This window comes from Symphalangus syndactylus, chromosome 12, assembly GCF_028878055.3.
Source record: "Symphalangus syndactylus isolate Jambi chromosome 12, NHGRI_mSymSyn1-v2.1_pri, whole genome shotgun sequence".
Lineage (NCBI taxonomy): Eukaryota > Metazoa > Chordata > Mammalia > Primates > Hylobatidae > Symphalangus > Symphalangus syndactylus.
In genome coordinates, this window is record NC_072441.2 from 82,923,249 (window position 1) to 82,948,616 (window position 25,368).

The 25,368-nt window shown below is 47.7% G+C and overlaps 1 protein-coding gene across 10 annotated transcripts in view; it reads left to right on the forward strand.

Annotated features, from left to right (window-relative positions):
• TDRD10 (tudor domain containing 10) overlaps nt 1-24,614 on the forward strand; it is a 48,195-nt gene extending 23,581 nt beyond the window's left edge. For 9 of the 10 annotated variants that reach the window (XM_063626536.1, XM_063626530.1, XM_063626532.1 and 6 more), the window contains 6 exons: nt 18,412-18,454; nt 19,119-19,209; nt 20,350-20,497; nt 20,760-20,905; nt 21,183-21,337; nt 23,875-24,023. In XM_063626536.1, coding sequence (XP_063482606.1) covers nt 18,412-18,454; nt 19,119-19,209; nt 20,350-20,497; nt 20,760-20,905; nt 21,183-21,337; nt 23,875-24,023 — 732 coding nt within the window. Of the gene's footprint in view, nt 1-18,411; nt 18,455-19,118; nt 19,210-20,349; nt 20,498-20,759; nt 20,906-21,182; nt 21,338-23,874; nt 24,024-24,143 lie in introns of those variants that run through there. The other variant, XM_063626531.1, reaches the window with a different exon arrangement.
• Nucleotides 24,615-25,368: the final 754 nt, after the last annotated feature.

The window sequence follows — 25,368 nt, forward strand, 5'->3', positions numbered from 1 at the left end:
TTCCAATATTTGAGTCATTTGTGGATCTGCTTCTGTTGACATTTATCCCTTGATTATGGGTAAAATTGTCAGGCCCCTTTACAAATAGTTTTCTGTTTTTTCCTGAGACGGTGTTGCTTTGTTACCCAGGGTGGAGTGCAGTGGCTCAGTCATAGCTTACTGCAACCTCCACCTCTTGGGCTCAAGCCATCCTCCCACCTTAGCCTCCCTAGTAGCTGGGACTACAGGCATGCACCACTATGCCTGGCTAATTTTTGTATTTTTTGTAGAAATGGGGTTTCGCCATGTTGCCCAGGCTAGTCTCGAACTCCTGGGCTTAAGTGATCTGCCCACCTTGGCCTCTCAAAGTGCTGGGATTATAGCCATGAGCTGAGCCACTGCACCCAGCCTATAGTAATATTTTATTGTATGTTGGATATTATGGATGCTATATCGTGGAGGCTTCTGTTATTGTCCTCTAAATGGTGTTGAAATTTTTCTAGCAAAGATTAAATTACTAGCAGATCTTTTATCCTATTAAGGGTTTTTGTGTGTGTGTCATAGTTAGGATTGAAATGTTTCATTTTGAGCCTTTTTCTTGGGTAACATCATTTTTCCTAAGGCTTGGCTTTTGTAGGGTCTCAGGTGAGTGCTCCGGGTGCTTGCCAAGGTCTGTCCCCCTTGCCAGGTTGGAACTCCATTGTCTCCAGCACTGTGAGACCTCCAGCATCTGTGTCTTCTCTCAGAGCCCTCTCCCCCACCTTCATAGCAACTGTTCTCTTTAAGGCCTCCCGGTACTTGTCCCGCACCACGGACAGCTTAGGCCTCAACCAAGGACCTGAGGCAGACACCTAGATTCCTTGGACTTATGTGTGGCTCCTTCCTCTCTGGTCCTCTGTCCCCAAATTCCTGTCACTTAAACTCTGTTGCTGCCCAGTGAGACTGCCGCTTTCTGCTTGGGCTCTGTTTCCCTTTGCTGTGGTTTGGGAATATGCCCCCAGGCAGGAGGTCAGGGTGAATGTGGCACTCACGTGCTTTCCTTTGCTCAGGAAACAGCCCTCTGCCATTCACTCTCATTAGTCCTGTGCTGGAAATGGTGAGTTCCTGTATTTTGTCCAGTTTTAGAGTTGTTTGGCGTGAGAATTAAGTTGTGTCATGCCAGAACCAGATACTGGGAAAGAGAATCATGGCTCTCCCCTTTTTTTCTCTTGGGATAAAGATGATTTCCCAGTATTCCCACTGCTTTTAAATTAGAAGTAAGTACACAAAAGCTGAACACAAAATCCCCATAAATGTGGACATTTAAAAGCATTCCTATGTAAACAACAGATGGGTCAAAGAAGAATTTATAAAGAAACTTAAAAACACTTAGAATTGAATAATGAGGAAAATACTGCCCCTGAAAAGTTTTGGGATATAGTGAAGGCAATATTTAGAGGTTCATCCAATCTTAGATGAGCAAAGAAGAAAGGTTGAATATTAATGAGCTAAGAGTTGATTGAAGAAGTAGGTAAAAACATTTTAACATCCGAATAGGAAGTAGACATTAATGGCCGGGCAGGGTGGCTAACACCTGTAATCCCAGCTCTTTGGGAGGCCAAGATGGGCAGATAATCTGAGGTCAGGAGTTCAAGACCAGCCTGGCCAACATGGGGAAACCCCATCTCTACTAAAAAATACAAAAATTATCCGGGCATGGTGGCAGGTGCCTGTAATCCCAGCTGCTTGGGAGGCTGAGGCAGGGAGAATTGCTTGAACCCCGGAGGCGGAGGTTATACAGTGAGCCAAGATTGTGCCACTGCACTCCAGCCTGGGCAACAGAGCAAGATTCCATCTCAAAAAAAAAAAAAAAAAAAAAAAAAGAGGCTGGGCGCGGTGGCTCACACCTGTAATCCTAGCACTTTGGGAGGCTGAGGCAGGTGGATCACAAGGTCAGGAGTTTGAGACCACCCTGGCCAATATGGTGAAACCCCCTCTCTAATAAAAAAAATACAAAAATTAGGCAGGCGTGGTGGCGTGCGCCTGTAGTCCCAGCTACTCGGGAGGCTGAGGCAGGAAAATTGCTTGAACCCGGGAAGTAGAAGTTGCAGTGAGCCAAGATTGCGCCACTGCACTCCAGCCTGGTGACAGAGTGAGACTCCATCTCAAAAAAAAAAAAAAAAAAAATCTAGCCAGGCCTACAGGCACTTTGGCAGGCTGAGATGGTAGGATCACTTGAGCCTGGGAGGTGTAGTGAGTTATGATAATGCCACTTCACTCCAGCCTGGGCAACAGAGTGAGACCCTTTCTCTAAAAAACAAACAAACAAACAAAAAAAAACCCAAAACAACTTTCACAAATTTTCTTTCTTTTTTTTTTTTTTTTTGAGACAAAGTCTTTCTCTGTCACTTGGCTGGAGTCAGCTTACTGCAACCTCTGCCTCCTGGGTTCAAGCGATTCTCCTGCCTCAGTCTCTCAAGCAGCTGGGATTACAGCCACACGCCACCACGCCTGGCTAATTTTTGTATTTTTGTAGAGATGGGGTTTCACCATGTTGGCCAGGCTGATCTCAAACTCCTGACCTTGTGATCCGCCCTTCTTGGTCTCCCAAAATGCTGGGATTACAGGCATGAGCCACTGTGCCCAGCCTAATTTTTGTATTTTTTGGTATAGATGGGGTTTCACCATGTTGGCCAGGCTGGTCTCCAACTCCTGACCTCAAGTAATCGCCCGCCTCGGCCTCCCAAAGTGCTGGGATTACAGGTGTGAGCCACTGCACCTGGCCTGAATTTTTTTTTTTTTTTTTTTTTTTTAAGACAGAGTCTTGCTCTTGTCACCCAGGCTGGAGTGCAGTGGCACAGTCTTGGCTCACTTCAACCTCCGCCTTCTGGGTTCAAGCAATTCTTCCTGCCTCAGCCTCCCGAGTAGCTGGGATTACAGGCGCCTGCCACCACACCTGCCTAGTTTTTGTATTTTTTTGGTATGGATGGGGTTTCACCATGTTGGCCAGGCTGGTCTGCAACTCCTGACCTCAAGTAATCGCCCGCCTCAGCCTCCCAAAGTGCTGGGATTACAGGCGTGAGCCACCGCACCTGGCCTGAATTTTTTTTTTTTTTTTTTTTTTTTTTTTTTTTAAGACAGTCTCTCGCTCTTGTCATGCAGGCTGGAGTGCAGTGGCACAGTCTTGGCTCACTGCAACCTCTGCCTTCTGGGTTCAAGCAATTCTCCCTGTCTCAGCCTCTCAAGTAGCTGGGATTACAGGCGCCCACCACCATGCCTGCCTAGTTTTTGTATTTTTAGTACGGACAGGATTTTGCCATGTTGGCCAGGCTGGTCTCGAACTCCTGACCTTAGGTGATCCGCCCGCCTCTGCCTCCCAAACTGCTGGGATTACAGGCATGAGCCACTGCGCCTGACCCTGAATTTTTAAAAATATTTGTTGAGTCTATGGATGCAGAAACCACAGATACGGAAGACCAATTGTATTGGCTTAAGGCCAGACAGTTGGACCAATAAAATATAATCGAGAACTCAAAAAGAGGCTCATTTGTATGCAGAAACTATTATTCAGGTAGAGTGGTAGATCTCTGGGGAAAGGATACACACTTCAGTAAATTGAACTGGGACAATTGCTTATTCATGTAGAAAACTATGAAATTATATCCCTACCTTATCCCATGCACAAAAATACTAGGTGGATTATAAACTTGGCAGTGAAAGACAAAACTTAAAAACTTTTAGAAGAAACGTAGTAGAATATCTTTACGATCTCAGTGAAGATGATCTTATCAGATGTCCTACCGGATATGATCTCAGATAGGATGAGATTTGTCAAGGCATAAAGCATCAGGTGAAAAAAAAAGATGGATAAGTTAAAATAAAGACCAACTCTTTGAAAGTTGATATATAAAGAAAGATAAATTCAAGCCAAGAACTGGGAAAAGATATTTGCAATAATATAACTAACAAAGATCAGGAAAGGTGTCATAGACTTTGGCCAGTGATTCAAATATGGCCTACTGCCCATTTTTATACTGCTGGCAAGCTAAAAATGTTTTTTTTTAATTACAGTTTTTATTTTGAGATTAATAGCAGATTCACATACAATTGTAACAACAATACAGAAAGATCCGGTATACTCTTTATCCAGTTTCTCCCCAGTGGTAACATCTTACAAAAACTCACAACTAGGATAGTAACATTGACCCAGTCCAGATACAGAACATTTTACTTTTTGTCTTTTGTTTGTTCTATAGTTTTTGTTTCTGTTTTCCTGAGGCTTACTTGAACATTTTTTAGAATTCCATTTCTTGGCTGAGTGCAGTGGCTTCATGCCTGTAATCCCAGCACTTTGAAAGGCCAAGGTGAGGCCAGAAGTTTGAGAACAACCTGGTCAACATAGGAAAACCTCGTCTCTTCAAAAAAAAAAAAATTTTTTTTTTTTTTGAGGTAGAGTCTTGCTCTGTTGCCCAGGCTGGAGTGCAGTGGCGCGATCTTCATTCGCTGGACAACCTCTGCCTTCTGTGTTCGAGATTCGCCTTCCTCAGCCTCCCTGGTAGCTGGGACTACAGGCGTGCACCACCACGCCCAGCTAATTTTCTTGTATTTTTAGTCAAGACTGGGTCTTGCCATGTTGATCAGGCTGGTCTAGAACTCCAGACCTCAGGTGATCTGCCCACCTCAGCCTCCCAAAGTGCTGGGATTACAGGTGTGAGATGCTGCACCCTGCCAAAAAAATTTTTTTAAACCTAAAAATAATAAATAGAACAGGTACAATGGCTCATGCCTGTAATCCCAGCACTTTGGGAGGCTGAGGCAGGCAGAGACCAGCCTGGCCAACATGGTGAAACCCTGTCTCTACTAAAAATACAAAAATTAGCCTGGTGTGGTGGTGCACGCCTGTAATCCAAGCTACTCGGGAAGCTGAGGCAGGAGAATCACTTGAACCCAGGAGGCAGAGGTTGCAGTGAGCTGAGATCGCACCACTGCACATCAGCTTGGTCTACAGAGTGAGACTCTGTCTCAAAAAAAAGTAATAATAAAGAGAAATAGAATTACATTTTTATTTATAGTGTTAAGTGCATCTCTTTGTATACCTTTTAAAATAGTTGTGCTAGATGTTACCTTATTACATTGTATACACATAACTTATAGCCTACTCTTGTTGGTTTTACCAGTTTGAGTACATCTATTTACTTCCCTTTACCTTTCCCTGTTAATAATGCAGTTGTATTTGAAATTAAATATTTACTCTATATACATTTAGATCCAAGTCAGAAAGAATTATGGTTTTTTTTTTTTTGAGACGGAGTTTTGCTCTTGTCACCCAGGCTGGAGTGCAGTGGCGCAATCTCAGCTCACTGCAACCTCCACCTCTCAGGTTGAAGCAATTCTCCTGCCTCAGCCTCCCAAGTAGCTGGGATTACAGGCATGCGCCACCACACCCAGCTAATTTTGTATTTTTAGTAGAGACCTCGCCATGTTGACTAGGCAGGTCTCGAACTCGTGACCTTAGGTGATCCACCCATTTCAGCCTCCCAAAGTGCTGGGATTACAGGCGTGAGCCACCATGCCTGGCTGGAAAACATTATAATTTTTGCTTCAGCTGTCAAATATAACGTCAAAAACTCAAGAGGAGAAGGAAGATGTATTGTTGGTGCAAAAGTGTGGTTTTTGCCATTAAAAGTAATAGCAGAAACCGCAATAACTTTTGCACCAACCTAATATTTACCCATATTTTTTCTGTGTTCATTTTCTTTTTTTTTTTTTTGAGACGGAGTTTTGCTCCTGTTGACCAGGCTGAAGTGCAATGGCACGGTCTCGGCTCACTGCAACCTCCGCCTCCCAGGTTCAAGTGATTCTCCTGCCTCAGCCTCCCAAGTAGCTGAGATTATAGGCGTCCACCACCACACCGGCTAATTTTTGTATTTTTAGTAGAGACGGGGTTTCACTATGTTGGCCAGGCTGGTCTTGAACTCCTGACCTCAGGTGATCCGCCTGTCTTGGCCTCCCAAAGTGCCGGGATTACAGGTGTGAGCTACCGCGCCCAGCTTCTTTCTTACTTTCTAATGTCCCAAAGTTCTACCTTTTATCGTTTCTTTCCTGTTTAGAGAACTTCCTTTGGCTGTTCTCCTAGGGTAGGTCTGCTAGTAACAAATTATTTTCCTTCATCTGAGAATGTCTTAATTTCCCCTTCATTCCTAAAGAATATTTTTTTTTCTTTTTTTTTTTTTTCTGAGACGGAGTCTTCACTGTTGTTGCCCAGGCTGGTTGGAGTGCAATGACACAATCTTGGCTCGCTGCAACCTCCACCTCCCAGATTCAAGTGATTCTCCTGCCTCAGCCACCCGAGGAGCTGGAATTACAGGCACCTGCCACCATGCCCGGCTAATTTTGTATTTTTAGTAGAGACAGGGTTTCACCATGTTGGCCAGGCTGGTCTTGAACTCCTGACCTCAGGTGATCTGCCCTCCTCTGTCTCCCAGAGTGCTGGGATTAGAAGCATGAAGTGTCTGGCCTAAAAACATTTTCATTAGATAAACAGTTTTTTCTTTCAACACTGGAAACATAATTGTACCACTTTCTTCTGACTTCCATGGTTTCCTTTTTTTTTTTAAGTTTTTTTCATTAAAATTTTTTTTTTCTTTTGAAACAGGTGGGGTTTCACCATGTTGCTCAGGCTGGTCTTGAACCTCTGGACTTAAGTGATTCATCTGCCTCAGCCTCCCACAGTGCTGAGATTACCCAGCTGAGCCTCCATAGTTTCTAATGAAAAATCTGTTGTCATTCAAATGGTTTTTCTCTGCATTCAAGATTTTTGCTTGGTTTTTAGTTTTCAGAGTTTAATTGTGATATGTCTTGGCATTTCTTTGTATTTTTACTGTTCTGGGTTCACTTGCCTTTTTGAATCTAGGTTTTCTCAGTCTACCGTCTTTCTGTTGTTCAGACTGCATAATTTTTATTGCTGTGCCTTCCAGGAACCAGTTCTTTTCTTCTGGCCCTCCATTCTGTTGTAGAGTTTACCCACTGAGCTTTTTATTTTGATTATGGTATTTTTCAGTTTAAAATTTTTTTTTTTTGTGAGACGAGTCTCACTCTGTCACCCAGGCTGGAGTGCATTGGCATGATCTTGGCTCAAGCGGTTCTCCTGCCTCTGCCTCCCAAGTAGCTGGGATTACAGGGACCCGCCACCATGCCCAACTAATTTTTTTGTATTTTTAGTAGAGATGGGGTTTCACCATGTTGGCCAGGCTGGTTTTGAACTCCTGACCTCAAGTGATCCGCCTGCCTCAGCCTCCCAAAGTGCTAGGATTACAGGTGTGAGCCACCACGCCTGGTCTAAAATTTCCATTTTTAAATACTGTTCTTTGCTGAGACTTGGTTTCTTTGCCAAGAGTTTCTATTTTTTCATTTGTTTTAAGGGTGCTTGTCATTGCTCCTTGAAGCATTTTGTCGTGGCTGCTTTAAGATGTTTGTCAGGTAGTGCCAGCACCAGTGTCGTCTCGGCGTTGGCAGGTATTAATTGTCTTTTTGTGCCCGGAATTGGTGGGTTCTTGGTCTCACTGACTTCAAGAATGAAGCTGCGGACCCTCGCGGTAAGTGTTACAGTTCTTAAAGGCGGCGTGTCCGGAGTTTGTTCCTTCTGATGTTCGGATGCGTTCGGAGTTTCTTCCTTCTGGTGGCTTCGTGGTCTCGCTAGCTCAGGAGTGAAGCTGCAGACCTTCGCGGTGAGTGTTACAGCTCTTAAGGCAGCACGTCTGGAGTTGTTCATTCCTCCTGGTGGGTTCGCGGTCTCACTGGCTTCAGGAGTGAAGCTACAGACCTTCGCGGTGAGTGTTACAGCTCATAAAGGCAGTGTGGACCTAAAGAGTCAGCAGCAGCAAGAGTTATTGCAAAGAGCGAAAGAACAAAGCTTGCACAGTGTGGAAGGGGACCAGAGCAGGTTGCTACTGCTGGCTTGGGCAGCCTGCTTTTATTGCTTTATCTGCCCCCACCCACATCCTGCTGATTGGTCCATTTTACAGAGAGCTGATTGGTCTGTTTTGACAGGGTGCTGATTGGTGCATTTACAATCCCTGAGCTAGACGCAAAAGTTCTCCACCTCACCACTAGATTAGCTAGATACAGAGTGTCGATTGGTGTATTTACAAACCTTGAGCTAGACAGAGCGCTGATTGGTGTATTTACAATCCCTTAGCTCATCATAAAGGTTCTCCAAGTCCCCACTAGACTCAGGAACCCAGCTGGCTTCACCCAGTGGATCTCGCACCGGGGCCACAGGTGGAGCTGCCTGCCAGTCCCATGCCGTGTGCCTGCAGTCCTCAGCCCTTGGGTGGTTGATAGGACCAGGCGCTGTGGAGCAGGGGGCGTCGCTCGTCAGGGAGGCTCAGGCCGCTCAGGAGCCCACGCGGGGTGGTGGGGAGACTCAGGCATGGCGGGCTGCAGGTCCCGAGCCCTGCCCTGCGGGGAGGCAGCTAAGGCCTGGTGAGAAATCAAGCGCAGCACCGGTGGGCCAGCACTGCTGGGGGACCTGGCGCACCCTCCGCACCTGCTGGCCAGAGTGCTAAGCCCCTCACTGCCCGGGGCTGGCAGGGCCAGCCAGCCGCTCCGAGTGTGGGGCCCGCCAAGCCCATGCCCACCCGGAACTCTAGCTGGCCTGCAAGCACCACGCACAGCCCTGGTTCCCACCCGTGCCTCTCCCTCCACACCTCCCTGTGAGCCGGGGGAGCCGGCTCTGGCCTCGGCCAGCCTAGAGAAGGGCCAGAGAAGGGCTTCCATGGTGCAGCGGCAGGCTGAAGCACTCCTCAAGTGAGGCCAAAATGGGTGCCGAGGCCGAGGAGGCACCAAGAGCGAGCAAGGGCTGCGAGGGCTGCCAGCACGCTGTCACCTCTCATTTTTTTCATTCCATGTGAAATTTTCCTGGTTCTTGATATGATGAGTGAGTTTCACTGGAAACTTGGACATTTTCTTGTTACGTTGCTAGACTAGATTTTGTGTAAACCTTGTGTTTTAACTGGCTTCCTCTGACGCTGCTCCCACGGGGGAACATGGTACTGCCTTGCTGCTGCCAGGTGAGGGTGGGAGTCAGGCTCCCTATTCAGCCTCTAAGGCAGCAGCGAGTCCCTTGTTATTGCCAGTTCTGGTTTGTGGTCTCCACTGACATCTTGGCGTGGATGGCTTCATTACCGCTGGGGAAAGTCTTGACTCTCCACTACACCTCTTCTGACACCACCCCAATAGGGAGAGAGAGGGGGCTTTCTCTCTGTGAGGTGGATATGGAAGTCCAGGATTCCCAAGTGGTTTCTATTGACACCCAGGCAGGGTGGCAGTAGGGAGAGACCGGTTTCATTATTGGGTGGGGGATGAAATTCCTGGCTGCCTGCTTGGCCCTTTGTGATACCATCTGGATGGGGGTATTGGGCAACTCATCCCAGCTCCATGAGGACAGAAGTCTGGGCCCTGCATGCTGTCTTTGCTGGCGTGCGTGGAGGTGGGCTCGCCTTGTTGGTGGCGTTTAGCTGGAGTAGAGGAGTTATTATCTACAAGCTTTCTGTCTTCCTAGCCTGTCTCTTTTCTGGTGCTTTGGCTAGAAAGAGCAGGCTTTTGTTGGGGCTTTTTTTTTTTTCTGGGCCTATTGGTATTTCTGGGTTGCTGGCCTCTTCAGTTCTAAGTTTGGAATATATAAAGCAAAAGGAAAACCCAGAGAAGTCATCACCACGCTGTACCCTGGGTTCCAAGGTCTCTGGTCAGCCTGTTCCCTTCTCTCCTCCTTTCAGAGTCTTCTTATGTTTGTTTTACGTGTAGTGTCCTGGGCTCTTAGTTGTGTTTAACAGAACTAAGATGAAGTATGTATATTTCATCTTCTCAGAGTGGAGGTTCTAAGAATGTTTTTTTATTTATTTATATTTTTAGAGCAGGGTCTTGCTCTGTTGCCGAGACTGGAGTGCAGTGGCGTGATCTGAACTTACTGCAGCCTCGAACTCCTGGGCTCAAGCAATCCTGCCTCAGCCTCGTGAGTAGCTGGGACTACAGGCATGTACCACCATGCCCAGCTGATTTGGCCTCAAGCAATCCTCCTGCTTTAGCCTCCCAAAGTGCTGGAATTGCAGGGCAGCCACTGTGCCCAGCCATATATATATATTTTTTAAAATTTTCTATTGTTTGTAGAGATGGGGTCCCACTATGTTGCCCAAGCTGGTCTTGAACTCCTGGCAAGCAATCCTCCTGTCTCCACTTCCCAAACTGCTGGGATTATAGGCGTGAGACCCCCAGCCGTATTTTTAAATGGGAAAAAAGTGAAGACTATTTCATGACACATGAAAATTGTATGAAATTCAGTTTGTGTCCATGAAGCATTCCTGGCATGCAGCCTCAGCCATTTGTTTACAGATTGCCTGTGTCTGCTTCCTCACTGCAGCAGCAGAGTGGACTCATGACAGACAGGCCCCCAAAATCTAAAATATTTACTATCTGGCCCGTTGCAGAAAAAGTTTGCCAGTTCCTGAGTTAAGATATAGGCTATTTTTAAAAAAACAAAAATAAAAAAACAGGATGAAAATGCCTGGAAATCAATGCAAGAAAGAAACAACCTAATAGAAAAATGAGCAAGAGCTAGGAATAGGCACCTTTTGTAGGTGAAGAGGCATAAAAGCCAGGCTGCAACTTTCCCGTTGCTTACCACGAGGTGGCAGTTTCTGACAACACCCAGGTACCTGGTGGTTTTCCATAGCCTGCTCCGATCAAGTCAGCCACCTTCGATGCTCCTGGTTTCCATGGCTTTGCCCATCCTGGTAGAACTATCCGCCGAAGGAGCGGGGAGAGGGGAAGCCCCAGATACCCGCTGTTTTTGTACAAGGGTCAGTCGTTGTTGTTACTGTTTTCTTTTTAATAGATGTTTTCAATTTCTTGTATGCTTCAGTCAATTTCCAGAGTCCTGAAGTGTTGTTTTTGACAATTTGTCAAGATTTGTTATTGCTTTTTGGGGAGAGGATTTGTTGATTGAAATATTTTGTAGTAAAATTGTTTTAAAGAAAAGAAAAAGTAAAATTAGAAGATCAGCTTACATGGCACAACACACATCCAGGCAGAGTTCAGGTCAGCGTGGGGGAGAGATTATCAAATGATATAAGATAATTTCCCTTGGGGGAAGGATGTGAGTTTTCAGATACAAGGCAGCCAATGAGTGCCCAGGATAATGAATGAGAAAATAAAAAACTACATGAAGGCACTTTACAGAAGTATTTTAGAATACTAGGGATAAAGCTTTAGGAAGAGAATCCACATTGAAGGATATGGAATCAGGTGGTGTGATTGAATTCTTCAGGAAAATAATATCCAAGCCCAAACAAGTCAGTAAAGAATAAGGGCAGCACTTTGGGAGGCCGAGATGGGTGGATCACTTGAAGTCAGGAGTTTGAGACCAGCCTGGCTAACATGGTGAAACCCCATCTCTATTAAAAATACGAAAATTAGCCAAGTGTGGTGGTGCACACCTGTAATTCCAGCTACTCGGGAGGCTGAGTCAGGAGAATCCCTTGAACCCGGGAGGCAGAGGTGCAGTGAGCTGAGATCATGCCACTGCACTCCAGCCTGGGCATCAGAGCGAGACTCCATCTCAAGAAAAAAAGGAAGAGAATATAAGGGTAAGCCATCTGCAGTGGCGTGCACCTGTAATCCCAGTGCTTTGGGATTTGGGATTTGGGAAGCTGAGGCGGGAGGATTGCTTCAGGCCAGGAGTTTGAGAACATCCTGGGCAACCCTATCGACAAAAAATGTGCCGGGTGTGGTGGCACACACATGTAGTCCCAACTACTGGTGAGGCTGAGATGGGAGGATCACTTGAGCTGAAGGAGTTTGAGGTTGCACTGAGCTATGATTGTGCCAGCACTCCAGCCTGGGTAACAAAATAAGACACTGTCACTTTGAAAAAAAGGTAGAAAAAGACTTGCTCAGAAAGATAGGGTCTCAAAAAATGTGTGCCCCATGTACCTGTTCTCAGAAAGCTACGAAGGAGTGTGTTCCAACAAAAATGAATCAGTAAGCCAAAACAAGACAGGATCTGGTATCCAACCCAGATCCAAGAGGAGAGAGATGAGAGGCTTCCCAGATTGGCCAAAGGCAGTCCTGGAACAGTCGCTGTGCAGCAGGCAGTCCAGAGCAGAGCAGGACAGGGTGAGACTCCAGGGGTGACGTTGGCAGGAAGAAAAATGTAAAATTGAGAGGAGCGGTATTATGAAGAGCCACTGGAGGTTATAGGAAAACTTAGCCAAAGATTCAAGGAAATCCAAGTAAATGGACTGGGGAAAAAGCAGCAGTTAATGCCTAAGAAAAGGTTGCAGGCCAGGTGCGGTGGCTCACGCCTGTAATCCCAGCACTTTGGGAGGCCGAGGCGGGTGGATCATGAGGTCAGGTGTTCGAGACCAGCCTGGCCAACATGGTGAAACCCTGTCTTTACTAAAAATACAAAAATTAGCTGGGCGTGGTGGCACATGCCTGTAATCCTAGCTACTCAGGAGGGTGAGGCAGGAGAATTGCTTGAACTTGGGAGGCAGAGGTTGCGGTGAGCTGAGATTGTGCTGTTGCACTCCAGCCAGGACAACAAGAGTGAAACTCCATCTTAAAAAAAAAAAGTTGCTTAAGAATAAAAATAACACATAACTTGATTCAATAGGATTTGCAGTCACATAATAATGAGAACACTGGAGGCTTTGAGCACGGGGTGACATAGCCAGATATAACCTATATCACAAAGTTGATAGAAAATCAACTTTGTTGAAGTATTCAATATACTTACTGAAGTATAATTTACTTAAAGTGTAAATTTAAGTGTACAGCTTGATGAATTTTGACCAGTGCGTGCAGCATGTAACCACTGTCACAATCAAGATAGAGAACATTTCAGTCGCCCAAAAGATTCCCCCTTCAGGGCCCCCAGCAGCCCTCAGCTGTTGTCCATCCCTTCAATGAAATGGAGCTTTTCCAGCGTGTCCTGTAAATGGCATCAGGCTGTGCGTGCTTCTTTGTGTCTGGCTTCTTTCATTCAGTGGAATGTTATTGAGATGCATCCATGTGGTTGCATCATCAGCAGTTCTTTTTTTATTGCTGAGTGATATTCTGTTGTATCATGTGCCACCATTTATTCGTCCTTTCACCTAGATTTAACTTTTAAAGGGACCCTCTAGAACCCACTGGAGGAGGCCAGAATGGAGGCAGGAAGACCTGTTTCTGGCAGTCCAGGGAAGAGATGAAAATATCTTGTCACACCAGCCCTGGGGCCACCCCCCAAACAAGCCAAGTGCATCCCCACCTTAGGGCCTCTGGACCTACTGTTGTCAGCCCAGAAGGCTCTTCTCCCACGTGTCTATAGGGTTTGCTGTCTCCCTTCATTCCGGGCTCCGCTCAGCAGTCACCACCTCAGGAGGACTTTCCATGAGACAGCACCCCCCACCCGGCGCCCTTCATCCCCTCTCTCTGACTTGTGTCTCTTCATCCCTCTTACTGCCAGCCAAAGACATTATTCCTCTTTGTATACTTATTTAGTGTCTTCTGCCCCCACCAGAACGTGAGCTTTGTGGTGGCGTTTTATATTTGTGGGTGACTAAAGGGGGGCTCCCTGAGGAGCCCACGCAAAGTCTTTGTCTTTCATCTTTGTCTTTTTGTGTGTGGCACATAGAAGTGCAAGTGATTAAAGAATGAGAGGGAAGCAGTTGAGGTTAAAGCTGCACATGCGAAATTTCCACCAGGATGGGTCCCTCAGGTGTTCCCAGGTGCAGTTCCCCGGGTTGGTGGAGGTGAGGGTGGGAGTAGACAGCACTTAAAGAGTGATGGCCCAGGGTTGTGGCAGTGAGCAGACTTGGAGGCTGCAGGTTGGGAAGCTGCCTGTGTTCTGGGTGTCATGAGGCTGTACCCTGCTGAGTGTACACAAGAACTTCTCCCTGGTGTGTGGAGGGGACTGGAAGGATGGTCCCACCTCCAAGCCTTCTGGCCACCAACCTTTGTATTTTTGTTTCTCCTCTCCCACTGCACGGACTCCCCAGCATCACTCTGGAGCAGGCACACCTCTTAGAACACTTGACCACCTGGTAGAAATGTCCCAGAACAAAGTAAAGGGATAATTAACAGCTGTTGATTGATCTGGGCATGAGGGTGACCATGCTTATAAGCAACAATGGAACTTAATTAAAATTAGCTGCTCTTGCAGCTATTGAGGTGCTGCCTTGATCTCTGTGGCTTCCATGTGGCCACCTTTGTATTACAGACACATCGGAAATTGGAGGTCTGTGTTTAGGTGACGTGCCTGCTGTGGCCGTTGGATAATTATGTAGATTTTCCTCTGGAACTTAATTTTACAAACTGTCAGAACGGGTTTGTTATATTTATCACTTAAATCATTAGGGAATAATAATTAGACCAAAAATGATGTGAAGTGCTTCTGTATTAATAATCATTTTTAGCTTGAAATCGCTAGTGATAATTGGTTTGTGGGGTTGGTATTTAGAACTGCCTTAGGAGAGGCCAGGCACGGTGGCTCACGCCTGTAATCCCAGCACTTTGGGAGGCCAAGGTGGGCAGATCACCTGAGGTCAGGAGTTCGAGACCAGCCTGACCACCAAGGAGAAACCCCCGTCTCTACTAAATACACAAAAAATTAGCTGGGTATGGTGGCGCATGCCTGTAATCCCAGCTACTCAGGAGGCTGAGATAGGAGAATTGCTTGAACCTGGGAGGTAGAGGTTGCGGTGAGCTGAGATCGTGCCATTGCACTCCAGCCTGGGCAACAAGAGCGAAACTCTATCTCAAAAAAAAAAAAACGGCCAGGCACGGTGGCTCACGCCTGTAATCCTAGCACTTTGGGAGGCCAAGGTGGGCGGATCACGAGAACAGGAGATCGAGACCATCCTAGCTAACATGGTGAAACCCCATCTCTACTAAAAATACAAAAAATTAGCCGGGTATGGTGGCGGGCACCTGTAGTCCCAGCTACTTGGGAGGCTGAAGCAGGAGAATGGTATGAACCTGGGAGGCGGAGCTTGCAGTGAGCTGAGATCACGCCACTGCACTCCAGCCTGGGCAACAGAGCGAGACTCCAGCCTGGGCAACAGAGCGAGTCTCCATCTCAAAAAAAAAACAAAAAAAAAAAAACAAAAAAAAACTGCCTTAGGAGATTCTGAATAAAAAGGCACCTTATGTGTTTGCCTACAGGGGACCAATTTTTAGCACCGTGGCTTGGCTTTGTTATGGGTAAAGAAGAGAGGCAGAACGTGGTTGGTTTAGTGAGGAAAGGATCAATTTGGGTCTCATTGATTGACAGCAGTAGTTAACTTGCACTGAGGACTCACTCTGTAATTGTTTTACTGTATGAACTCATTTAATTACAGCAGTAGGTGCTGTTAACTATCCCGTTCCGCAGATGTGAACACCAAGTAACTCACCCAGACTTAAGCAGCCAATCTCCCCACCAGGATTGGGGTCCAGACAGCCTGACTCTTGAATCTGCACTTGTAACTGCTGTGTTGTGCTGCTTCTGTTTCTTAGTACCAACTGCATGTCATTGTCTTGAGCCCAACTAAATCCTCACATCAAGACAGGTGGGATTCCTGGTGTGGAAGAGGAAACCAAGATTTAGAAAGTGAAGAATTTGCCCTAGGTCGTTTCTTTCTTTCTTGTCTCTCTTTTCTTTTTTCTTTTTTTTAAACAGAGTCTTATTTTGTCACCCAGGCTGGAGTGCAATGGCACAATCTCGGCTCGCTGCAACCTCCGCCTCCTGGGTTCAAGCAATTCTCCTGTCTCAGCCTCCCGGGTAGCTGGGATTACAGGCACCCGCCACCACGGCCAGCTAATTTTTTGTATTTTTAGTAGAGACAGTTTTGCTATGTTAGCCAGGCTGGTCAGGCTGGTCTCGAACTTCTGGCCTCATGTGATCTGCCCACCTAGGCCTCCCAAAGTGCTGGGATTACAGGCGTGAGCTGCAGTACCCAGCCCGTAGATCATTTCTTATTTGATTCTTTCATTCAGCACGTATTTACTGAGAGCTTAATATGCACCAGGCATTTCTTAGGCCCTGGTGTTACCTCCATGGTCAAGTTAATTGTTGGAAGACACTTGTCATTCTTGTTCTTGTGATGTTTACATTCCAGTGGTAAAAGAGACAAGAAAATACCAGATAATGAGTAGCAGCTGGAGAACTAAAATATGATGATGTGATGAAGAGTGAGAGGTCACTTCTTTAGATGGTTCTTGGGGGGCCCCTTTTGTGGGGTAGTGACATCTCTACTGAGATCTGAATGCCAGCTCAGAGCCAGCCACTTGGAAGACCAGACTAAGAACCTTCCAGGCAGAGGGAGGCCTGCAAGTGGCCCAAGGTATGAGCCTGGTGGGTGAAGGGGAGGGGAGTAGGCGGAGAGGTCACTGGGAAGGGGCATCCATTGGTACAGCCTTGAGAGCCAAGGTCAAGACTTCGGGTTTTATTTGTAAGCATGACGGGGAGATGTTGGAAGATTTTAACCAGTGATGTCATGTGATCTACTTTTTGTTTGAAAAGGATCACAGTCCTCAGGTGATTGGATTGTGGGGGCAGGTGCCGCAGCAGAGCTCCCTGTTTGCTGTCGCTGTTACTGTGGTAAGAGATGGCGAGTACTGCAGTGGTGGGTATGGACACAGAGAAAAATGCTCATGGCCTCGGGTGTGTCTTGGAGGAGGTGGTAGCTTGGCTTGCTGATGAATTTGATGTAGGGAACTTGGGAGAGAGAACTTGGGTGAACTGCTCTGTAGATAGTGATGCGGTAGGCTGAGCACAGTGGCTCATGCCTGGAATCCCAGCACTCTGGAAGGCTGAGGCAGGCGGATCGCTTGAGCCCAGGAGTTCAAGACCAGCCTGGGCAACATGGTGAAACCCCATCTCTCCAAAAAAAAAAGAAAAAAAGATGCCGTTCACTCAAATGGAGAAAGCTAGGCTGGGGAGGGTCTACTTTATTTGTTCGTGATTGCAGGCTCCTTGGGGGGTTCTGTTGCAGACATGCTAAGTCTGTGTACCTCTTCACTGTCCTGTCAAGTGGACATCACATGTGAGTGGAATTCCAGAGAATGATGAGGGCTGGGGCTGCAGCTTTGAGAGTCCGTGGTACATTGTTGATACCTAAAACCGTTGCACTGGAGATGGCCTTGGAGTGAAGGTGGATGGGGAGAGGACAAGTCCTGGGATGTGCCAGTGTTGAGCAGTTGAACTGAGAAGGCCAGCCAGGGAAAGAGAAGGAGAACCAGATACATGTGATGCCAAGAGATGCGTTTCTGCAAAGAGGGAGCAGAGAGAATACTGCAGGTGGATTCAGAACAGGGAAGTGACCGTTGGATTTGGCAGCCTGACAGTTCGTGCTGACTTTGTGCAGGGCCATTTCAGGGAAGCCTGAGAGGAGACGTGAGTGTGGAGGTAAACTGTTGCACAGAGACCGTGAAACTGTGGAGTTGCAGTGAGAGGAGCACAGAAGCAGGAATTGGAGGAGCTGTGAGGTCAGTCAGGGTCTTTCCAAATGGGTGTCAGAGCCTGCTTGTTTCCTGTGGAAAAGGCTCACACAGGAGGGAGACAGTGCTGGAGGAGCAGCAGGGTGGGTCTGCAGGGTGAGGGCTTGAGCCAGAGCGGGAGGCAGCAGGTCCATGCAGGGGAGGGATGGTGGGGAGGGCAGGAGCGCGAGAGGGGTTGGTGGTGGGGGTGGAGAGAAGAGGGCGTCCTGTCTCATTGCTTTCTGTTTGCCCTCTGATGAAGAGGCAAGTTAATGGGCGGGGTTTGTGGGCGTTTTGAAGAAAGGAGAGGACGTGAGGTCCTTTGGAGAGAAGGAAAGTCAAGGCGCGTGGGTGGTGGTGGTAGTAGGATGAAAAGGCCTGGATGCAGGGCAGTGGGCAGGGGGATAGATACTTGGGTTTCCCCAGGGTTGGGGGTTTTTCAGGTGAGAACAGTGGGGAGAGGGAGACCAGTGTGGGTTGGGGGCTGCAAGGCTGTGGGGAGTGGCAGGGCACCCAGGCCTTTCTGTCCCCACCCAGCCCTGCATCAGTGTGACTGCCCCACCCAGCCCTGCATCAGTGTGACTGCTACCTCTTCTTTTCCTCCCTGCAGGTAGTGCCAGCAGGGCACCAGGCTAAGCGTCCTGGTGGTGTTTTCTGCCGCTGTCTGGGGAAGGCTGCTGGGCAGCTCGTTCTGTGACTGTAGCTCCTGATGAGTGCTCCCTGGCAGCAGCCCTGCTCCCTGCCTTCCCTGCTTCTGATTGTCTTTTCTTTGGGTTGGCTCAGGATGCCGTGAGGATGGAGAAAGTGGATGGATGTCTCAAAAGTCAGCTCTAAAGTTGGAGTCAGAATAGGGGCTGCCAATGCTCTGTCTCCCAGTCTACCTGGAGTGATTCAACATAGAAATCAATAAAACAAATGCCACCATGGCTGAGTGAGACCTTTCATTTTTCTTCCCAGGTGTTGGAGAAGGCTTCTGGTGAAGGATTTGGCAAAACCGCCGGTGAGATTCTGCGCTGCCATCCATTCCCAGGATGTGGCTTTGCAGCTCCTAATGGACCTCTTCCAGCCCCTTCTGCAGCCTCCCTTCCAGCTCAGTCCCCTGATGACCCTTAGTGTATAAATATCCCTTTTCCCTTTCTTCCTCTAGGATGCTTGCTTGCTTGCATTTTTTCTTTGAGACAAGATCTCCCTCTGTCACCCAGGTTATAGTGCAGTGGCATGGTCATAGCTCACTGCAGCCTCAAACTCCTGGGCTCAAGCCATCCTCCCTCCTCAGCCCCCACAGTAGCTAGGACTATAGGTGTGCATCACCATGCCTGGCTAATTGTTAAAATTTTTTATGAGATGGAGTCTTGCTATGTTGCCTAGGCTGGTCTTAAACTCCTTGCCTTAAGTGATCCTTCCACCTCAGCCTCCCAAAGTGCTGGGATTACAGGTGCAAGCCACCATACCCAGCCCTAGGATGCTTTCTTAATTAAAGAATATTATCCGACTGACCCTTCCCACCCAGATGAGAATCTAGAGACTGAGAAGTGGGGGGGTGCAGCTTCTTGGTCCATTTTATGCTTCCTTGGAGGGCAGGGCCAAGGTCTCTTTTGGGTTAGGGGAGCAATTCCTCTCTGGGTAGTTCTGGTGCCTCCAGGACTTAGTCTTCTGCTTTTTAGCTATTATACAGCTCTCTCCTAAAGCTCCTGTTGACCTGTGTGAGACAGAGAAACTGAGGGCAGCCGTCTTTGCAGTCCCCTTGGAAATGAGGTGAGCAACGTATAGAAAGACCACCAGGGCAAATGGCAATTACAGACATCCTCTGTTCCCCAGAGAGTGGGGACAAGGATAGTACTGGGGTGGGGGATAGTTTTTGGGAACTCCTGTGTCAGACCCAGGCTGTAAGGCTGTGACCCACACTGACTTAGAAAATCAGCTTCCCAGCCGGGCGCAGTGGCTCATGCCTGTAATCCCAGCGCTTTGGAAGGCCAAAGTGAGTGGATCACTTGAGGTCAGGAGTTCAAGACCAGCCTGGCCAACATGGCGAAACCCCATCTCTACTAAAAATACAAGAATTAGCCGGGCATGGTGGTGGGCATCTGTAGTCCCAGCTACTCGGGAGGCTGAGGCAGGAGAATCGCTTGAACCCAGGAGGTAGAGGTTGCAGTGAGCTGAGATTGTGCCACTGCAGTCCAGCCTGAGCGACAGAGTGAGACTCTATCTCAAAATAAATAAATAAATAAATAAATAAAACAAAATAATAAAATCAGCTTCCACTTATGTACAGCAAAGGCCTGTGACCGTCCCCTGCCCTGGATGCCATGAGATCATTATGCCCACCACGTCCCCTGCTTTGCTTTAACAGCGGATACCGTTGTTAATGTCAGGAGTGCCAGAATACTCAGTTTGACTTGAAATGCTGTAGGGTCTGTGGCTTTGTTTTTGTCACTAGCCACGTGTGGTTTAGGCAAGTGATTGAGTTTGTGGAGCAGCAGGGTGACATTTGGAATGTGCGTAGACGCAGGGGAGGAGCAGCTTTGGGATGGAAGGCATATCCTGCTTGGTGGACAGTCCACACCTGCATCATTTAGAGGCTCGTGAATCACTTAGGAGGCCCCAAATCTACCCATTGAGGACTTTTGTCCACCTCTCTCGGAGTTTCTCAATGTGTTTTTGTTTCCCTCTGCTGCTTCCTTTTCCTGAACTCTTCAGCCCCTACGCCCCCAGAATGGCCCTTCCTTTCCTCTGCCGTGGACTGGGATTACTTGGGAACTGGCTTTAGCTCCCACCCTAGAGGGGGTGGGCACAGCCCTTCTGCTTAGGGGACTCATCCCCCAGGCAGTTCAGCCTCCTGCAGGACAGGCGTTGGTCCAGTCGTTCCTTTCCTTGCTCCCCTTGCTCTTCCCGCAGAGGGTCCTTCCTGGTGCTGCTCCTGAGGGAATGCTTCCGAGACCTGAGCTGGCTGGCACTCATTCACAGTGTCCGTGGGGAGGCAGGGCTGCTGGTGACCAGTATCGTCCCGAAGACCCCGTTTTTCTGGGCCATGCACATCACTGAGGTATGGACTGGTTGTTGGCCCCCTCAGGCTCCTGTGCCTTCCTGCGTGGCCTCCCTAGGGTGGGCATGGTGATGGGGCCGGTCAGTGGTGGAGATGCAGGGTAACTACAGTCTGATCCCCGGGTTCAGTCTCATTCTCTCTCCCACCTCGTACCTGATGGCCTTGGGACAGATTAGCGGTTCTAATGTAACAGGTGACATCTACAGAGGCAGATTTGTAATGCAGTGCAGGCAGTGGGGCCGTTGCATTTTGCATCCCACAGGCTCTGCACCAGAACATGCAGGCGCTGTTTAGCACCCTGGCTCAGGCGGAGGAGCAGCAGCCCTACCTGGAGGGCTCCGCCGTTAAGCGCGGGACTCGCTGTCTGGCAGAGTACCACCTGGGGGATTATGGACACGCTTGGAACAGGTGTGTGCCTGGGCAGGGGTAGAGGCTATGAGAGAGGCGTGCAGGGAAAATGCTCCCTTCTTGCATTCTCTTCGTTTGGGCTCTGTTTTTTTTTTCCTGTGGCTTCTTCTCTCAAAATCATCTTTATCATTATTTCCTCACTCAAGGATTGCGGAGAAACAGAGCAAACTCGTGCTTCCTCCCTCCTACCTCCACTTTCACATCCGCTTTGTTGAGGACTGCTGTGCAGGTACTAGGCGGAATGATTTTCCTCTGTCTTTCTCCTTTCCTCTGCCAGGTGTTGGGTGCTGGACAGGGTGGACACCTGGGCTGTGGTCATGTTCATTGATTTTGGACAGTTGGCCACCATCCCTGTGCAGTCTCTGCGCAGCCTAGACAGTGACGACTTCTGGACCATCCCACCCCTGACTCAGCCATTCATGCTGGAGAAAGGTGAGACATCTACCTTCCTCCTGAGGGTTTCAGGGACAGGAGAAGCCATGGTTGCTTCTGGGACCTGAGCAGGAAACAGCATAGTGGGCGGCCAAGGTGCTTCAGTCTCTCTTTCCACCCAACCCCGGTTTTCAGCATCTGACCCCGGCAAAGCTGCCTCTCAAGTGTTGGTTTTCATGCCTGGGATCTGGAGCCCAAGATCCCAAGAGGGACCTCAGATGCTGCCCAAAGGCTGAGTTCTCTGGAAGGGGAGAGAAGAGGGCAGATTTCCCACCCCTGCTTCCACCAGAGCTGCTCAGCTTTCATCTGTTTTACATACTTTGTGTGTTGCTTCAGATTTCACTGGAAAAGGATTCTGCCGTAGAAGAAAACTAGCACTTGAATGCCAGTGCTAGAGGCCAGAGCACAGCACTTAGTACTGCACTCTCCTAATGTGGTTCATTTAGCCTCAGACCCCTGTGGGTTTCTCCATAGGTGGAAATGAAGAGGCCCTTTCTCAAGATCGAAGTTAGGTGAAATGTAAAAGGATGAAAGAATGTTTTAGGGGGCAGTCAGGAGAAGTGGAGGTGAAGAAGCATACATACACATACACAGGAAGTAAGATGGAAAAGTTTTATTAAAAAAATTTTTTTTTCAAAGACAGGTTCTCACTCTGTTGCCCATGCTGGAGTGCAGTGGCATAATCATAACTCATTGCAGCCTCAAACTCCTGGGCTCAAGCGATCCTTCCACCTTGGCCTCTCAAAGTGCTGGGATGACAGGCATAAGCTGCTGCGCTTAGCTGAGATGGAAACATTTTACAGACAAACTAAGTCTTTTTTTTTTTTTTTTTGAGATGGAGTCTCGTTCTGTCACCCAGGCTGGAGTGCAGAGGCGCAATCTCGGCTCACTGCAACCTCCGCCTCCCAGGGTCACACAATTCTTCCGCCTCAGCCTCCCAATTACAGGCACATACCACCACATCTGGCTAATTTTTTTTTTTTTTTTTTTAGTAGAGATAGGGTTTCACTATGTTGGCCAGACTGGTCTCGAACTCCTTACCTCGTGATCCGCCTGCCTTGGCCTCCCAAAGTGCTGGGATTACAGGTGTGAGCCACTGTGCCCGGCCCTCAGACAAACTAAGTCTTGGGATGGAGTCTCGCTCTGTCGCCCAGGCTGGAGTGCAGTGGCGCGATCTCAGCTCACTGCAACCTCCGCCTCCCAGGATCAAGCGATTCTCCTGCCTCGGCCTCCTGAGTAGCTGGGATTACAGGCATGCACCACCATGCCTGGCTAATTTTTCTATTTTTAATAGCGATGGAGTTTCACTGTGTTGGTCAGGCTGGTCTCGAACTCCTGACCTTGTGATCTGCCCGCCTTGGCCTCCCAAAGTCTTGGGATTACAGGTGTGAGCCACTGCACCAGGCCAAAATATATATATATAATATATATAATATATAATATATATCATATATTACACAATACATATCATTTAATATATATGATATATTATACAATATATCATATATAATATATATCATACATTATACAATATATCATCATATAATATATATCATATTATACAATATATCATATATCATATTATACAATATATCATATCATATAATATATATCATATTATATGATATATATATATTTAAAGATGGAAAGGCATCTCCCAATTGTGCAGGGCCAAGGCTTCCTGGGAGGCTGGTGGGGCTTGTGCCCACTGGGCAGGGAGCACCACCCAGAGGTTGTCTTGGGTCATTGCATGAAGAGGGTCCCTGCTGCCCAGGCTGGGAATAGCCAGGCATCAGGAGCTTCTTCAGGTGACCCAGGGAAGAGGAGCTTCCTGTTTCAAAGTACAGCTCCCAGCCTGTCAGAAGGGCCAGAGTCCCCAACCCAGAGATAAGTCAGACAAGCGTCAGTTTTCCTCCCTTTATGGATGAGGAAAATATGGCTCTGAAAAGTGAATGAACTCATACTTAATAGCAAGAAAATGGCATAGCTGGGGATGAAACCTAGGTCTGACTCTTAGTGATTCAGTGTCATATATACAAACAGTCCCAGAGTTTGGGGACTCTGGCGGGATGGTGGGAGTTGCGTGAGGGACGACATCCTGGGGAAAGGTGGGTTTTTCATGAGCCCCCTGCCTGGTTCCAGCATGTAAGAGTGCTTGCGTCTCATGGTGAAACCCTCTCTGGTTTCAACCTTCTTCTATCCAGCCGGAACTCTCAGAGCAGAGTTCAGTGAACACGATTTTCTGTCCCCAGTAGAATTTCTCATTAAAAATCTCAGATCCCTGTAATTATTTTAACAAGTGCCTCCTCCCTTTATCTGCTGTTATTTTGCCCTCCCTCTATGCTACCTTTTCAGCATTTATCATCTCATTTGATCCTGGCAGCAGGGATTTAGCAGGAACTAGCAGAGACTTGCTGGTTAGAGCTGGTTGGCAGCCAGAGCACTTTCCCTGCAGCCCCCGCCTTTTGCTTCCCTCCTTTGCTCCTCCTGCCCAACCCCGTGCCACTGAGGTTTTGTTGTTGTGTCTTGTTTTGCAGACATTTTGAGTTCGTATGAGGTTGTCCATCGAATCCTCAAAGGGAAAATCACTGGTGCTTTGAACTCGGAGGTAACTGCCCCTGCATCTAACTTGGCTGTTGTCCCTCCACTCCTGCCCTTAGGGTCTCTGCAGCAGGCTGCTGCCTAGGCCTGGACACAATATTTACCTGGCATTCTTTTAGATCAAACGAACTGGTTATCTGAGGGGCTGGGTGAACTGGCTGCAGTGGGCCTTCCTTCCCACCAAGGCTTTGTCTCTCTCTTTCAGTCGCACATCCTAAAGTTTGAAGAGTCTAAATAATGGGGCTTCCCTCAGCATGTTCCCTCTCCTGTTTGCCACGGATCCAGAGGCCACCTGCCCTGTCTTCTCGTACCCCTTTCACTCTTGAGGCCTGGGAGGTGAAAAAGGCCAGACTGTGCCCAGGATTTATTTCCATTTTGCTTTTACTCCCAGCTTCCCTCTCAAAAGAGAGTGAAGTCTCATTTGTCATGTGTCTTCAGTTCCCCAACTTGGCATGAACATTTGAACCAAACATAGGAAACTACCATTAGGTTGAAAGCCTGAGGCAGCTGGGATGGTCTTTCTTGTGTCTTTTCTTTGCACCCCAGAGCATGATATAAGTGGTCCTAACAGATTCTGGATAATGGAGAAGCCCTCTGCTAGTTTTCCTGGCATTCCATGTAGAATAGGTAGAGAATATTTAACCAATGAGCAAATAAATGTTGGCATGTTTCATGAGTTTGGAGTGATTGATACTTCTTTCCAGCCACCCTTCCACTGCCCTGCCGTGCCCTCTAAAACTGCTGCAGTGAGCTTAGAGCCTGCCAGTGTGGGCTCTGGGCCATGCAAACCCTGCCTGGGATATAGATACATGTTTGAAGTGTAGGGAAACGACCTAAGAGTTAGTTTCATTTCTCCTTGCCTTCTAAGTGGAGAGAAGAAAATTGTTTCATGATGATATGGCCTTGATTCTTTTTTATACTTTGTACTTTATTAGAACCCTAAACTTACTTAAGGTCATAAAAGGGAGTGCTGGGTTTGGCAAGAAAAATGGAGGATTCTCTTAGAGTTAGTTAGTGTTATGCAACTCACAGGGGCAGGCATTTCCCTCTATGTCAAGTGAACATGAACCCCACTGTTTCTTCGAATAATTCTATTAGAGCCAAACTATTTAAATAATTTTATTTGTTTCATCCTTTGGTAGATGAGAAAAATACATTACAAAATACATTATACAGAAGACAGCTCACAGTACACATTACTAAAAACACAATCTACATTCCAGCCAGGGCTGGTGGTAAGTTCAGAAGAAAGCCACAGAGGCCTTGAAAACCAGATTTCAGCTCTATGGAATGAATTTTCCCCTTATGTCCCATCTTTATCTCAACCTCAGCATATGTTTTATTAGCACCCCTAATTAGGTGGGTGTGGGTAGAATTAGAGCAGCATTGAGTGGGACTGGTGGACTCTCCATCCACCTAAAGCAGCAAAC